The 15,445-nt window shown below is 54.7% G+C and overlaps 1 protein-coding gene across 4 annotated transcripts in view; it reads right to left on the reverse strand.

Annotated features, from left to right (window-relative positions):
• Nucleotides 1–319: 319 nt before the first annotated feature.
• AKAP1 (A kinase (PRKA) anchor protein 1) overlaps nt 320–15,445 on the reverse strand; it is a 32,538-nt gene continuing 17,412 nt past the window's right edge. For 2 of the 4 annotated variants that reach the window (XM_012665697.1, XM_012665696.1), the window contains exons 2-11: nt 13,339–14,968; nt 10,422–10,555; nt 8,709–8,835; nt 8,082–8,209; nt 6,066–6,243; nt 4,484–4,634; nt 3,961–4,028; nt 2,480–2,553; nt 1,893–1,955; nt 1,184–1,350 (exon numbers count right to left, since the gene is read on the reverse strand). In XM_012665697.1, the coding sequence (XP_012521151.1) occupies nt 1,276–1,350; nt 1,893–1,955; nt 2,480–2,553; nt 3,961–4,028; nt 4,484–4,634; nt 6,066–6,243; nt 8,082–8,209; nt 8,709–8,835; nt 10,422–10,555; nt 13,339–14,944 (2,604 nt within the window). In that variant the 5' untranslated portion in view covers nt 14,945–14,968 and the 3' untranslated portion in view covers nt 1,184–1,275. Of the gene's footprint in view, nt 1,351–1,892; nt 1,956–2,479; nt 2,554–3,960; nt 4,029–4,483; nt 4,635–6,065; nt 6,244–8,081; nt 8,210–8,708; nt 8,836–10,421; nt 10,556–13,338; nt 14,969–15,073; nt 15,108–15,445 lie in introns of those variants that run through there. The other 2 variants (XM_012665698.1, XM_012665699.1) reach the window with 2 other exon arrangements.

A 15,445-nucleotide genomic window follows, 5' to 3' on the forward strand; every position in this document is an offset into this window, starting at 1 on the left:
TGCTGGTTTAAACTGTAAGTTGGGCTATTTAGATATTGGGTGGGGGAAGTCAGAAGAAGCTTGGCTGCCATGTGGCGGGGTAAGAAGAGAGGAAAAGGCCAAATTTCTGGCCAGACCGTCTTCAAAGAACTGTGGGTCTCCTTTACCTGTGGTCCTGCGGGGCCCATGGCCCACCCCGCCCCCCACTCTCAACCACCCTCTTCACTCCCCACCCCCCAACCTTTTTGGGAAGAAAAAAATGGACTCAAAGCTAATAGTTTATACAATTCAAGATTTATGTAAGTTTAAGTTACTTAAGTTACTTATTTTCAGATTGCACAATACTGAAGCCAGTCTAAAAAAGAATCAAACACACCACTGCAAGATAATTCAATGAGTTAGTTTTTTTTTTTCCTTTTTTTAACAAATTTGTACAGCAAAACCCCCTAGATCACAGTCTAGACCATACAGTCACCCTGTCCAGTACGCAGGAAGCCACAAGAGCCCCTGGCAAGAGGGGCGGGGCGCGGCGGCTGCACTCTGCAGAATTAACTTCTACTTACAGACGACACGTGGTGTGGAAAAACCTCAAGTTCCCTTTGTTCTCCAGTGTATCTTATACAAAATATTACATTTTTTAAACATATTTACAGAGTCTGCACAAATAGAAAATGGTTACAAATTACTACCAGGCTTGGCAGGATAACATTCCCCTCCCCACGGACTGAGGTCAGAGGTGTGACGATCACTTCATAGTTACATCTGCATTAAAAAAAGTCTGTGCTCCTAGAGACCTAGATGGAGTTTATAAAAACTGGTTACGTCGGCAATTCATTTATGTAAGCTGTACAAGTAATTGATGACCAATTAGTTCATGTCTTGCTCCCTGAAGAAAGATTGTGAAAAGAAACCCTCCCAAGCCAGCACCACGCAGCCCCTGGCCTGTCCCCGCAACTGCCTGGATTTGCTGGGGCAGGGGCTCGGGGAAGAGGGCAGGGACAGAGGCGGAATAGGACAACCTGGTGGAGACTGGTTTTCTTCAATTTTTTTTTTTTAAATAGTTTAGAATCAGGTTCAGCCAATTGGCTTGTCCAACACTATCCTATGGCTTTGAAAAGAACCCACAGCTCCGCCCTTTTGAAACAACATCTCAACAGGACTACAGTATGAGGAGAAAAAAGAGGACTTTCTGGAGAGGACAATGTTTGTTATTCTGATGTTAAATCTTTGCCTCGAGTGCCAAGCCCGATTTCGACAGTGCAAAAAAGGCGCAAGCTGCGGCTGTGGGACCGGGGGTCAAAGGCTTCCGTAGTAGCTGTCCACCCACTGAGCAAGGCCGCGCTCCACCAGCGACCGGTTGATCAACACCACCTGGAAAACAGAGTCCCCTTGAGAGCTGTGCCCGCGGCACCCTGGGGCCATCGCTCAAGCCAACATGGGCTCTCCCTCCCGGGGCCCGGCTGCCATCGCAGCCAAGAGATGTGCAAGAGTAATGGCAGGGACGACTGACAGGGCGTTCACTTAAGGAAGAATGGCGTGACAACAGGCTTTAATATGTTGAAGAAATCTAAGCTTTAGGACCGTAAGATGGAAGATAGAAAAACCCAATGGATGGAAGGTTCCAGAAAGTCTTGAGCAGGGTTCCTCCACTTTGGCGCTATTGACACTGTGGGCTGGATAATTCTGTGGGGGGGGGGCTGTCCTGGGCACTGTAGGAGGTTTAGCACCATCCCTGGCCTCCACTCTCTAGATGACACTAACATCTCCACCCCCGTTGGGGCACCCATGTCCCCTGGGGCCTGATCTACAGTTACATCCTCCGATTAGCTCAAGACAAAAAAAGCCCCAAACCGGCTCCGGAACCCACCCATTACTGCTGCCAGCAACTCAGGGGAAACAAGGGCAGAACTTACTTCATCTCCGACCACACTCCACAGCTGAATCAGAGGAAGACCAGTTGGACTGTAACTTGTCACCTGAGGAAGAGAAAACAAAAGCGTGATTTAAAGCTACTCCAGGCAGGGCGCAGTGGCTCACACCTGTAATCCTAGCTCTCTGGGAGGCCGAGGCGGGTGGATTGTTTGAGCTTAGGAGTTCGAGACAAGCCTGAGCAAGAGCAAGACCCCGTCTCTACTAAAAATAGAAAGAAATTAATCGGACAACTAAAAATATATAGAAAAAATTAGCTGGGCATGGTGGCGCATGCCTGTAGTCCCAGCTACTGGGGGGCTGAGGCAGGAGGATCGCTTGAGCCCAGGAGTTTGAGGTTGCTGTGAGCTAGGATGACGCCGCGGCACTCTAGCCCAGGCAACACAGTGAGACTCTGTCTCAAAAAAAAAAAAAAAAAAAATAGCTACTCCACACACCCCTCTTAAAGACTGCTGGTCAACCCAGGGCCCAGGCCACAGCGAGGAATATAAAGACCAGTTCCCGAGAAGTCCAGATACTTAAATAAGGGCAGCAGGAGGCTTCTCAGACAGACCCTGGCTGCCCCACACACCTGAGCAAGCAGTGCTGTGTTCCCCGTCATCTCGCTCATGGCGGCATCTGCCTCAGGTGAAAAGTGGTCATCATCTGTAGGAGGAAGGCAGCGTTCAGACTCTCACTGAGGCCAGGCACCGTCGTCACACACTGTATTCCAAGAACACTGCAGGTGACGCACGGGACTGGAGAACTGCGCTGGGGAGACCCGCCCACGTCAGGGACGGAGCCAAGGCCCCATGTGACTCCCAATGGATAAGCTCAGGTCCCTGCTGCAGGCTGCCCACCGGAGGACAGAGAACAAAGGGACAGAAACTCCGCCTTCGACGGCAACGTCACCGTCGCCAGCACCACCTATTTGGGTGCTGACTATACATGTTCTTCCACCAAATCAGTAACACCAAGTGTCATCCCCGCCTTACAGGGGCGAGCACTGACACAAAGGTTGATCAAAGGTCAACCGGCTCCCAGAGTGGTCAAGGTAGAACTCAAATCCAGGCAGCTGGTCGCACAGCCCAACACGGGCAGCCACCCTCTAGTGGGTGAGGCACCAAGGCAGCAATCTGCTTTGTCAGATCATGAAAGTTATGTAGAAAAACACACCCACGGCAAAAGGCGCCAAGGATGGGAGGGGGCAGGTGTTCACTAAGGTCTGGAAAAAACCATATGAAGGAGGGAGCGTTTGAGCTGAGTATAGACAGACTACTTAGGTGGACAGAAATGGAGAGGAAGGTTGGGCAAGAGGAAAAGGAAGAAAACACAGTGAAGACCCCATCCCTAACATGGCCCCAGCGAGACCACAGTGCTTCCAATGCACTAGACTGCGTTAGGCAAGCAAGAACAGGGTTAGGAGGAGCAGACCCGCAGAGGGAGGGGACGGGATGCAACAGACCATCATCTGCGAACATAAAATCTGCAGCCATAAATCGCTGCCATTTCACCACCTTCTACACACCAGTTCCTGGGTTTATGTAATTCTCGCAGCCACCTGAAAATTCAGGTACCACCCCCATGTTCTAGAGGGGAAAACTGAGGCAGAGCAATTTGCCCAAGATCACAGCGCCAGGCCTTGTCCCTCTGGCAGTGCTTTCACAGCCTAAGACAGGGTGAGTGGCAGCACAGTCGCCAGCCCGCCCTCAAGGAGCTGTGGCCCAGCTGAACGGTACCACCACCCTCAGTGCCTGCCCTTGACCACATGGGCAAAGACACTGGGTCTGGACTATGTTCTGGAAGGTGCCTTTGTTAGAAGCCTGTCAACGTTGGAGGTCTGAGTAAAGTCTAGGGCAGCAGATCTCAATGGGGAGCAGCATTGGCCCCCCGGGAACTTCTTAGAAATGCATGTTCCTGCGCCTCAGCCCAGAGCTCTTCAATCAGAAACTCTGGGAGTGGCAGCCACCTGTGTTTGCATAAGCCCTCCAGGTGAGAACAATGGCGCTCAGAGAGACCTACTCTCAACAACTGCCCGCCTCCCTCTGCCAAGCCAGAGGCCCCAGCTGTTACCTGACAGGGGCATCACGCTGTCCAGAAGGACTTCTGTTCCCTGGAATGGCAGGGTGACAAAGTCAGACCTGGAAAGGCAAGAAAGGAACAAGTTTCACACGAACGTGAAGGCTGACTCCACACCAAGCTGACATTTGCCTTTCGTACAGTGACACCCACAAGCTAGGACGCAGCAGAGGGGACACATGCAGGAGGCCACAGCTCATGGCACACCCGAATACAGGCGGCCAGCCCCGCTGCAAGCCCGACCTCAGAGGGACCTCTCGCATCAAATTCCCAACAAGGAGGCTGCTTAAAATCTGACATGACACTGGGCGATTCCTCCACGAGACAGGCCTTCTAGCTCAGTTTGGCTGAGGCAAGTAATCTTCTGAGTGTGTTTCTATCAGACTCTGCTAAGACACAGCAGGCAGCAGGAGGGAAGGATTAACCCACACCGGAGGCTTGGAGCAACGAGGCCAGCTACGCAGAGATCACACGTCCCGTGACCAGCAGGGCCTGTGCCTGAGGACTCTCCACGCACCTGATTTGCCGAAGCACGTCTACTTTCACCCTCTTGTATCCACCGTAGTCCACATACCGAATCTCGACCTCATTGGTCTCCTCGTAGGAGGCAACCACTTGGGCTCGCCACCAGGCCCCGTCCACGCCGGGGGCAGCACAGATGACCGTTACTGCAGGGCAGGAAGAGGAGTGTGTGGAAACACCCAGCCGAGGGCAGGGCACCGACAGCCACCATGGGCACCGCTGCACCCACCCCCTGCATTACTTCTCAGAGGCCCGCACCTCCACAGCAGGAGACAGAACAGCAGCAGGTCCCCGACAGCGCCTCCCCAGGACAAGCAGAGGGAGGAACCTAGATGTGAGAACTTCAGCCTAGCAGGTGTGCTGCCCCCTGATCCATCCAGCCTGAAAAGCATCCAACCTAGATCCACTGCTCTGAAACTTACCAAAGCCTGAGTGCACACAGATTAACCAGAATAAACCAAGTGATGTACGGCACGCAGGGAATGGGGCCAGAGCCTGCCTCGCATTCCCGAGGGAAAGTCTCTAAAAGAATCAAGGCCCGCTAAGCGCAACAGGTCCCAGGGGCCTAGTATCTAGCATCTGCTCCAGCCCACAACTCAGATCGAGGGCTCGACCAGAAGGGGGCTCCCAGGCCTACACCTCACGTCTAGCCTTTGCCGCAGGAAGGTGCCTGAGAGTAGCACCTGGACGGCCACCAGGGCTGTGCTCCAAGGGGTCACAACTCCACCCTGGGGAGACAGGGCAGATGGAACCGGGGGTAAGGGCCACCCAGCGGTACCCCAGCAGCTGCCCAGGCCAGCTGGGATGAGGGCCTGTGACGCAGGCCTGCCTACGCTGGGTCTGACCCTTAAAGAGCCCCCCTGGTGCAGTCACCTCTTGGACTCCGGCTCTTACTGCTGGGTTAACGCAACTTGGGAGAATCTGATGAAAACTAAACCCTTATTTCTCCAGAAGAAAATATACACACATGCACGCACACAAAATGCTACAGATAACTTCAAAGGTTTTTCTGGTACCTTGAAGCTCACTGGGGGACCCCAGGTTCGGAGTCCAGAGATGGGCGGGTGGAGAGATGTTCTGACATCAAATCCCACTGCTAAAGCAACCAAGCTAACAGTGACGAAGGACCAGCTCGGGCCCCAGCCCCTGCCCAGGTGTCACTTGATTTCAGAGGCTCAGTTTTCTCATCTGTCAAATGGAGATGACCCAAGCCCTGCACAGGCCTGTTGGGCTTAGGGATGTTCTGTACCAAGTCTTTATGCAGAACATGTATAGATCCAACCCTGGCTCCTGGAACGAGTGAGCATCGCCCCACTGAGCAGGTACTGAGCAGCAGAGCTGGGGTCTGAAGCCCTGCGTCAGAATCCACTCCGGCCCCATCGCTCCCTCAGCCAGAGCGGAAACACAGCTCTGGCTGGCCGGGAAGCCCAGCCCAGCACGAGTCCAGGACAACGGCAAGCACTCAGGACTGCTGTTCCCACCAAGGACCCCACAACAGCCTCTTCCTGGTCAAGATCAAGGGCAGAACAGGCAACCCCCAGGGCTTCCCCCCAGCCCCCAGCCAGGGCAGCACTTACTTTCCACTGGGGTGGGCAAGGTGGGGATTCCAGGCTGAGAGTAGCAGAGGTACATCTGCTGGTCGAGGCTGCGCAGCGCGTGGAAGGTAGGGTGTGTGTGCTGCTGCACAAACAGGTGCCCGGCGTTGACCTGGTTGACCACGATTACCTCCACAGTGATGCCATCGGGCAGCATGAGCTGTGGAGGGGGAGGGGCAGCGGCCACTGCAACAATCCTTCTCATGTCTGGGTAAGTCCCAGGGCCCCAGGGCAAGTCTCTGAACTGGCACATCTTTGAAAAGGGCACAGCAACCCAGAACACCACGGCACACAGATGCAGAGGTTCGCAGCTACTTCACTGTGGAAAGTGCTGGACACCACTGTGGCTGCTGCCCTGCAATATCAGGAGCAGCCATTAGGGGCAGCCTCACCTCAGGGCCAGGCAGGGTCCACTCACCAGCGCTGCCTCCCTCCCACCAGAGAGGGCAAACACGGAGAACAAGGTGCGCAGGAATGAGTAGCGGGCAGGCCCTCAAGGAGGAATGCCAGCTCCCCTGGACCTGCAGCCGACCCCAGGAGCTGACGGCCTGACAGCATCTACTCTGCCTTCCCCACACCAGCAGCGGGGTCCAGTCAGCCCACGGTCAGGGTCTGCCAGAGCCTGCGTCTCCTTTGTTCTTCCTCCTCCTCCTTCCCCTCCTCCCCCGAAGCCCTGCTCATCTTCCATACTCCAGACTCCCCCAGCTCACTCCACTTTAGCATCTGGAATATAGCTTTGCTTCGTGGCCAGACCCCATACTAAAGGCCCTAGAAGAGGCCACCACTGTTCTCTAAGAGACTTGCCCTTCGATGCTGGCTTTCCCAATGCCAAGCTACAGGCAACACCCAGGGGCTCTGGGCACAGCAGGGCATCACTCCTGCCCTCCCACTGGGAGGTCACACGTGGAAGAGTCCTGGCCCCAACCCCCCATCCCAGCACTACTGGTTCAGAGGCGTCTGGGATCACCTCTCCGGTCCCCATGAGCCAAGCAGAGTACAAGGGAAGGAAACCGTCTGTACAAACCACTCAATTATTTAAAGACAGTGAGTCTAAGGACACAACTCCTGCAAAAAAACTCTGATTCAGGAGTAAAGCATAAAGTGGGGTTCAGCCCACTCCCAAATACCCACAGGAAAAGAGAGAGAGATCCTATTCCTTTACTCCAGCAGAAGGGTCTTTGGAAGAGGGAAGATACAGAACTAAAATGCCTACTGTCCTAAAAAAACACCCAGGAGGGCGATTTCCTTGGAGCCACACATCCCGCCCATCTGTGTGAAACGCAGTCAATAGTCTGGCCCACAGAACTCTGCAATTCTATTCCCAACGCGATGAGGCCAGAGCAGGCCCAAAGGTACACTGCAGGATGAGTAACAGGCGCCAAGAGACACTGGGGGGCCCCCAGACACCAGCTCCTCCTGCCACAATCCTAGGGCAACCTTCAAAGAGCCACCCGGCTTCCTGGGCCTGGAGGGGACTATTCATTCTTCTTTATAATCTAGGTACCTCCTGGGGAGCAGGAAGGGGAAAGAAATCCTTCGCCAGGGCACTACTGGGTCTGGCTCAACTAGAAGAAAGGAACAGAATGACCCCATCACAAGCCCCATCCAAGTCCAGGATGGTGGGTCCCACCCAGGCCTCGGGTGTGGAGAGGTGACCCTGGACACAGCACCAGGCTTAACGGGCCCCGCACCAGCCTGAACGCACCCAGTCTCCTGGCTGAACTATAATCCTTTCTAAGCAAACACCTGGCAAACACAAAAGGTACCCAGGTGGCAGAGCCAGGGAAAGTGGTCCACCCACATGGGGATTGAGAGGTCTTTGGTTTCCTGCCAGCACTTCACCCCCTTACCCTTGTCCCCAGAAAAGGCAGGATAGTAGCAGAACTGACCAGTGGAAGCCAGAGTGAGAAGGCACAGGCGTTAACATGCTCTGCCTTCTTGGCCTGCAGTCTGGGGGTTTCTTGCTTGGGGTAGGTTTGTGGGGAAGGGAACGCTCACCCAGGATGTCATTGGTAGAGAAGGCAGCGCCAGCGAAGGCAGTGGGGGAGCGTAGATATTGGTAAGGTTCAGTTCCTTGAACTTCTTCCCGATCAAGTTCAGTGCTTTGTCTACATGATGCTGAGAGCCTAAATGGAGGTGGGGGCAGGACACACAATCACTGTGGGTAAGAGAAAAGTCACAGCACAGACAACTCAGCCACACAGCCCAGTCCGGAGGGCTTCTCCTAGAATTCAAGTGTATCTTTACGGCACCGCTCAACACTGAAGTGCTGCCCCTCTCAGAGGATACCGCTGCCACCGTGATCGTGCTCTGAACACAACAGGAGGCGGGCAGGTGGGAAAAGGCCAGAGGGCAGTCACACGCAGGGCAGGGGGAAGCCAGGGTGGGGTGGTAGGCACCATGAACCTGGACCCCTGGCCCTGCCCAGCCAAGCACCCTCTAAGCACCTGAACTGGGGGGAAAGGCTGCAGGGAAGACGCCCGATGCTCCCCTAATCTGGGATGAGAAGCGGGGTTTTCTATTCAGAGACTTAGATACCAAAAGGACAGCAACTGGGACTCAGTGCTTCAATTTACTTACATTTCAGCTAAGAAAGCGAAACACAAGGCAGCAGCCGCCACTGACCTTCTATGTGGCAGATCTGGATGCTCTGGGTGTAAGGCAGGGTTGAGATATAGATCTTGGCACCAGATGTTTGCTTCAGGAAACTCACATACCGCCCCTGCTTGCCAATTAGCCGACCGACTAAGTGCTTCCAGAGAGAGAGAGAAAGAGAGAGAGAGAGAGAGACAGGAGGGTTAACAGAAAACCAATTCCCTATACTCCCAAAGACCTACTTCTGTTTTACACAAGGCCAAGCTCAAGTGTCTTAGCTGTTACCGTGTCAGCATTCATTTGTCAGGACTATGCTAAGCACTTACACTTACTCACAGAACCTGTGTAACAGATGACTTTGTCATCATTCTACAGATGAGGAAACAAGCCCAGAGAGGCGAAGGAACTCACCTAAGGTCACACAGCTGCTAAGCAGCTGAACTAGGCAGTCTGGCTCCAGGACCCAGCAGTTCCCATTTCATCCCCAACAACGTGGCCCAGACCCAGAAAGCGGCAAAGGCAGCATCTTCTCCAAAACCCACACTATGAGAAATTTTACCAGCATGAGGATCAACTACAATTCCTTATACCCCCTTCTCCTTCAAGTCTACTCAGGCCCAAAGATAAAGGGGCTAGATTTAAAAACAAAAGGCTTAGAATTCTCGGCCTCCCGCTGCCGAGTGGCAGCAGGCTGGAGCCTTCAGAGCACGAGGCTCGCAGAAGTGCCCAGTGCACCAGAGTTCAAGGTGGAGAGAAGCAGCCAAACTTAGCCATTACGTAAGACAAGCTCCGACACGAGCCCAGTCCAGCAGAGCTACCAGGGACGTGGTCCTCCTCGTCCACAGCCGGCCTCCTTGTGCCCTTTGTCACCACTGAGGGAAAAGAGGGCAGGACTGCCAACAGGGCTCCCAGGGGAAGAAACCACCATGGGAGCCAACAACCTGGGGTCAAAACAGCCACCTCAACCCAGAGTTCAGACCGCGCCAAGTCTCCCCCTCAGCAAGGAGCCAGAGGCCCGGGGAGAATGCAGCTTGTCAATTACTTCTGAGCCCAGAGAGAAACAGAAAGATCAAGCTAATAAGTTGTAAGTTGTAACAGCAAGAAGCTAGAGACCACTTAAGCACTCTGGAATTGGGGACTGATGAAGTAAATTGGCATTTGCACGATGAATAATGCAGTTAAAATTACACTGTCGAAGCATAACACAGGAAAATCAAATTGTTAAATATTTAAAGTGTTAATTAAAGCAACATAATCTCAGTTTTGTTTAAAAACCACAGGGTGCAAGATAAGAAAGAAATGAAAGTCTTTCACAGTCATTCTCAGGGGTAGAATTAAAGCTGCTTTTTATTTTCTTCATACATTTCTATACTTTTCAAGCTCTCTAAAGTATGGATTTATGCTTTGCTCAATTATAAAATACACTTTATGTTGGCGAGCTTGAGCAGAGCACAGTGAAGGGAGCCCGGATTTCCCAAACAGATCTGAGCCCCAGGATACACAAGAAGAGCCCCCAGGCCTGTGAGTTTGAGGAGTACGAGAATAAGATGCTCCTGCAGCCATCTTCCTCCCGCTGCAGGAAGCTCTCGGAACCTTGGAGAAGCAGAGTGTTCCCTTTCCCTCAGCCTTTGGCTCCTGCAGGGGCTCCTGCTGGTTGATTGTCCCTCCCCCAGTCTGATGGCCCTGGGCCGAAGGAGCTCTGAGCTTGCTGCAGAACTCAGCCTGCAGGGACGCCGCCCTTACCTTTGGCACCTCGATCTCCCAGATGATGAGGTCGACCTTCTTGGGGCTGGAGCCTGCCTGGGCATTTTGGAAACCCTCGGTCTTCCTGAGGCTGCCACAGCTATCCACCGAATCCATGCTGTTCCCATCGGAACCTGCAGGGGAGGAAGCAGCGGGCGCGCGCACACGAGCCTGGCTCAGAGCAGAACCACACGGCAGAACTTCCCCAATGCACATTCCGAGAGGCCACCGCCCCACGCCCCCTCCTCAAGCTTGGCAGGTGACTATCAAGTCAGTCTAGAAGGCTCAGAACAACCCCAATGAAAGGAGGACTGGGGGTGTCGATACACCTAATTTTAGCCTGTCACTTAGAGTCCCACTTGCTTAATTGGCAGCCGCACCCAGCCACAGCTGCCGGAGCAGAGGCACAAGTGGTGAAATGGGAAGAAACAGACTGTGCCCCGGGAAGGGGAGGCCGCGGGACTGGGGAGGAGCACGACTGTGGGCCCCTGCGGTCCCGGGAGCCAGACCTACCGGTCACAACCATCTCGGCACCCTTCCACTAGCCCAGTCCCTCAAACCAGAGGTCTCCAATCCCTGAGTCGCAGGCCTGGGGTCCCAGGCAGTGGCCTTCTGCCAAGCAGAGCTAGACAGAGTCCTCACTGGCCTAAGGGCCCCATCCTTATCCCTGATGAGGAACCTGCGTTTCTCTGCCAGATATGGACAAAGGAAGAAGGGTCTCCTTTCCTTCTGCTTGGGCCTGACTTGTGCAACCCTGAATATTTTTTTGGGCTCAAATACCCCCTGGCCAAAAGACTGAGCTAAAGCCCATTCCAAGAGGATGGAATGGGAAGCAACTTGGCCTGCTGCACTCTCAAGAACATGCCAAAGGGACCATATTGCAGAAAAATGACCATATTGCAGGGGTCCCGACCAGCTCAAGAGAAGTAGTTCTGGCTTAAATATGGACGACTAAATAGCCAGAAATAGATCACTCCTGACAGCCTACCAATTAGGTTATTTTCCACATTGTTTCTCCAAACCCTGGTCACAATCCTCCGCCAAGCAACCCATGCACTGTCTGGATGCAGAGAACTAGAGCTTACAGAGACTCTGCTCCCAGCCAAGGAAGAGCCACCTTCAAAGTGACCTCCTCCCTTGACACCAGGGACTCGGAATAGGCTTCACACAGGGAAAACCATCTCCTGAGAGAAGGTAGCCTGGCCAGCCTGCTAGATGCAGAACAGGCTGACAGAGTGGGAGGGCGGGGTGCTCCACCCATGCACAGCCCCTGCCTCCGTCCAACAGAACAGGACCAGCCAATATCTGCCACCCCAAGGGCACCCAGGAGTGGCTCAGAACCACACCAGGACTCTAGCAGGCAGCACTCAAGGCCAACTTCCGGCTCCCTCCGCCGGGCTGCCCTCTGGACCCCTCTCAGCTTCAGCTTCCTCCTCCCCCCAAAAATAACAGTATTTAATCCTTAGGGCTGCTGCGAAGTTAACACTGTAAGGTGCTTTGAACAGAGCTTGGCAGGAGTTTGAGGCTTCCAGTGAGTGCACTATCCCGCCACATCCGACGCCCCCCCCCCCCCCCCCCCCCCCCCCCCCACACAAAGCAGGGCTGATATGGGAATGCACGCGGGCGCTAGCCCTGTGCTCAGCACCCGCTGAGTGGTAATAGCAGACAACTACCGCTAGGCTTCCCCTGCGTTCCCGAAGCCTCCCAGCGCACCACAGCCCAGCTCTGACCCTAGACTCAGACGCTGTCAACACATCCGAGTAGCTGCTGCCATCGATCTAGAGTTGGCATGACAAGGCTGAGGGGCTTGTCAACTGAACTGAGTAAGGGGCAGTAGGCAAAGAGAAACTCTACTCTTAAAAAATTTCACTCATTTTAAAGATCCAATTTTGGGGAAACATTTTAATACCCTGACATTGGGATGCATCTTATAGTACCTGGCCTTTATAATCACGACTGGCAGCACATAAAGACAGTAGTGTCTTAACAGCATCTTAGAGGTGACAAAACGTCAAGTGTGCTACAAACCAGATGCTGCTGAAAGTATTAAGATTCCCAGTAAAGATCCCCAACCCTCCCGGAGCTGAAATGGTAGGTAGGGAGTGGCTCCAGGACAAGCAAGTCAGAGAGTCATGGCCCCTCTCCAGGAGAGAAACCAGAACACCCCAGGGTGGCTGCAGAAGCAGGGTCCGGAGCTGCTGACCTGTCAGTTAGCGGTCTGAACTGTCTACGCTGGGGCCAGCACTCGAAAAACCCAGTGGACACCTCGTTACCAAAGTGCCCCTCTTTCCCGGGGGTGGAACTGCAGCTGCACAGAAAGAAAGTGGCTGAGGCTCTCTGCGAAGGAACAGGTGACGGCAACGTCAGGAAGCTCGAGCCTCCCACAAGTATTCAAAGCTGTGGCCATTCTTTGGGCACTTACCCTGTAAGAGCTTCTGGAGGAGGGAAGCAGGTGAAGACATGGGAACAAGCACATGATTAAAAGGAAATAAACCACTGAAAAAACCTCACACCCATACTTGGCACTCAAGGGAAATAAAGCTAAGGAGACCTTTCCATTTAAAAAAAAAAAAAAAAAACATTAAGAGGTTAGCATTTAAGAGGAGAAGAGGCACACGAAGGTTCATCAGTGCATTCAGCTTTGAGCTAACGCCTTCTGAAGGGCTGGGAGCTTCGCTGGCTACCGAGCCGAGTCAGTCACAGCTCCTGTGGCTCTTGGGTTCCAGGGCAACCTGACTTGTCATTAGCCGCAGCGCCACGCCGTGCCTGGCGCGCTGCAGGCCAGCCAGGACACAGAGCTGAAGAGCACCACTGCTTGGCTGCACAGGGAGCAGAAGGGAGAGGCTGGCCAGCGGCCCACCCCTAACACATAAAGGGAGACCCCCATCCTGTAAGTGAACACCTGAGACCCTCCTACCTCCCGAATGATCTGCTTCTGCGTCCAGGGTCCATCCATCCTCAGCCCCCAAGTCTGACAACTCCCCCTTCAGCACCCCATTGCTGAAGGGCACAGTACTTTCCGGCAGCGGTGGGGTGATGGCCTTGTCCCTGGGGCTTGAGTTGGTCTCTGTGCCGGAGTCTTCGAGCCCTGAAGTGCTGAGGGAATCAGAGCAGTGTCCCGAGGAGGCCACCGAAGGGACACCTTGGCTGTTGTCCGACATGCAGGTGGCATCTTCCCCATCCAGTGACTCTCTAAGGGGGGCGGCCGGTGGGGGGCAGGGGGCCAGGGCGATGGGGTGTGCGGAGTTCTTTGGCTTATTGTCCTTGGTGGGGCTGGACAGAGGGCTGCTCAGGCAGCTCACGTAGGTCTTTGGTGGTGGCAGGTCCTCTGCCAGCAGGGCTGGCGCAGGTGGGGCCGCATCCAGTGGGCTAGTGGCTGCCTCTGCTGTGGCCAGGGTGGGCTCCGCGGCATTTTGACCCAGAACAGTTTTGGGGCTGCCTGGGACACAGCTCTGCTCCTTCTGACCTTGGAGCTGAGCGGCCGAGGCCTGATATATCCGCCCCGCGATCTTGCCCACCGTGGTAGCCAGCACTTCTTCGGTTGCTTCCAAGATCACTTGGGAGATTATCTGGAAGGCAGCCTGCTCAATCTTATCACTTCTATCCAAGCTCTCCTCGTTGCCCAGTTCTCCCGCAAGGTCTCTGTCCCAGGCTTTGCCGCCTCTGACGCTAGGTGCTGGCGTCTCATCATCCTTAGCCAGCTCCGTGTGAGCGGACTCGATGAAGCTACTTAGCAACTTCCCTACCACATACTCTTCCTTCTGCTGTGTGGGCACGAGCACCTGGGGCAGGCCGCTCCTCCCCTTCTCCCCGCCTCCTCCCAAGGGGGCCAGGCGGGGGGCCTTGCTGTTCTCCAATTCCGAGACACGCTCCTGGGACAACAGACCTTCTTCGAGCACATTCTCCCCCAACACTGCATCGCCGGTCCCTTCGGCCCCACCCGTCTCTCGTGCCCTGTCCCCAGGGCCATGCTTCTCAGCGGGCGCTGCCGACTGGCCTGGCCAGCCCCGCCCTGGCGTCCTGCTGAACACGGACTCTTGCTTACACACCTCGGCTGCTTCATGAGGAAATGGGGATGAAAGGGGACACTCTGGAGGAATAGATTTGGCATCATCACCCGTCAGGGCTAGGTCCAGCTTTGCACTGTCGTCTTTGCGTGTTCCTGGTCGAGGTCTTGTGTCTGTGGCGTTGGGAAGGCTGCCCGAGGACTCTGATCTCCGACGGGCCGCTTGTATCCGCAGCAAGGCTGGGGGCTCTGCAGAAGGTTTGCTCGCGGCGGATGGTTCCTTTTCGGGCGGCTGTGTGACGCTGGGGGGTGCGGACACGACTGCGGCACAGACATCCTCCACGGGGGGAGGCTCCTTGACGGCAGAGTCGGCGCTCAGCTCCGCAGCGCTGGCCTCCGCCTGCCGGCTGTGCCTGCTCACGTGGTCTTTTTTACGAGAGAAAAACCACCACCAGCCGAGGAGTGCCAGCATTCCAGGCAACGCCAAGGGGAAGAGCGAGCGGAACTGGAGCGCCATCCTGGAGGCCCGAAGTAATGATACCTGCAGGGGGCAGGAGGGGGGAAGGACTGTTACGAGGGCCAGGGAAGAGCACGTGCACGTGCAGGTCCACAGGGGGAGAAGGCCGGCGCTGTCTCCCTCCCTTACCCCGCGCCCCACGAGCAGCAGGCCTCTCGGATCTGCACCAGCTCATCCTCTGGGTGGTCGTCTGCAGGGGAGTGGCCAGGAAGAGGCCCCTGCTCCTCCGAGCTCCCCGATTCACATGTACCCCCCTGAAACACAACGAGCATCCTATTCTTTAACCCAAATCCCCCCTTCATCGCTTTACAACGCCAAATTCTCCCTACGTTCCCCAACAAGGGGCCAGTTATGTTCCGTGTGGTTTAGTTCTCTAAACTCCTGGAACGTTTTAACTATTCAAGTAGTGTTGGAACATTTTTAAACACCCATGGAATCCACATGTACACACATCCCTCTCGTGTTCCCCCAAAATCCCGAGCAGGCAAACAGTGGTTTAGT

Source organism: Propithecus coquereli, unplaced genomic scaffold (assembly GCF_000956105.1).
Source record: "Propithecus coquereli isolate 6110/MARCELLA unplaced genomic scaffold, Pcoq_1.0 Scaffold121, whole genome shotgun sequence".
In the NCBI taxonomy this organism is placed as follows: Eukaryota; Metazoa; Chordata; class Mammalia; order Primates; family Indriidae; genus Propithecus; species Propithecus coquereli.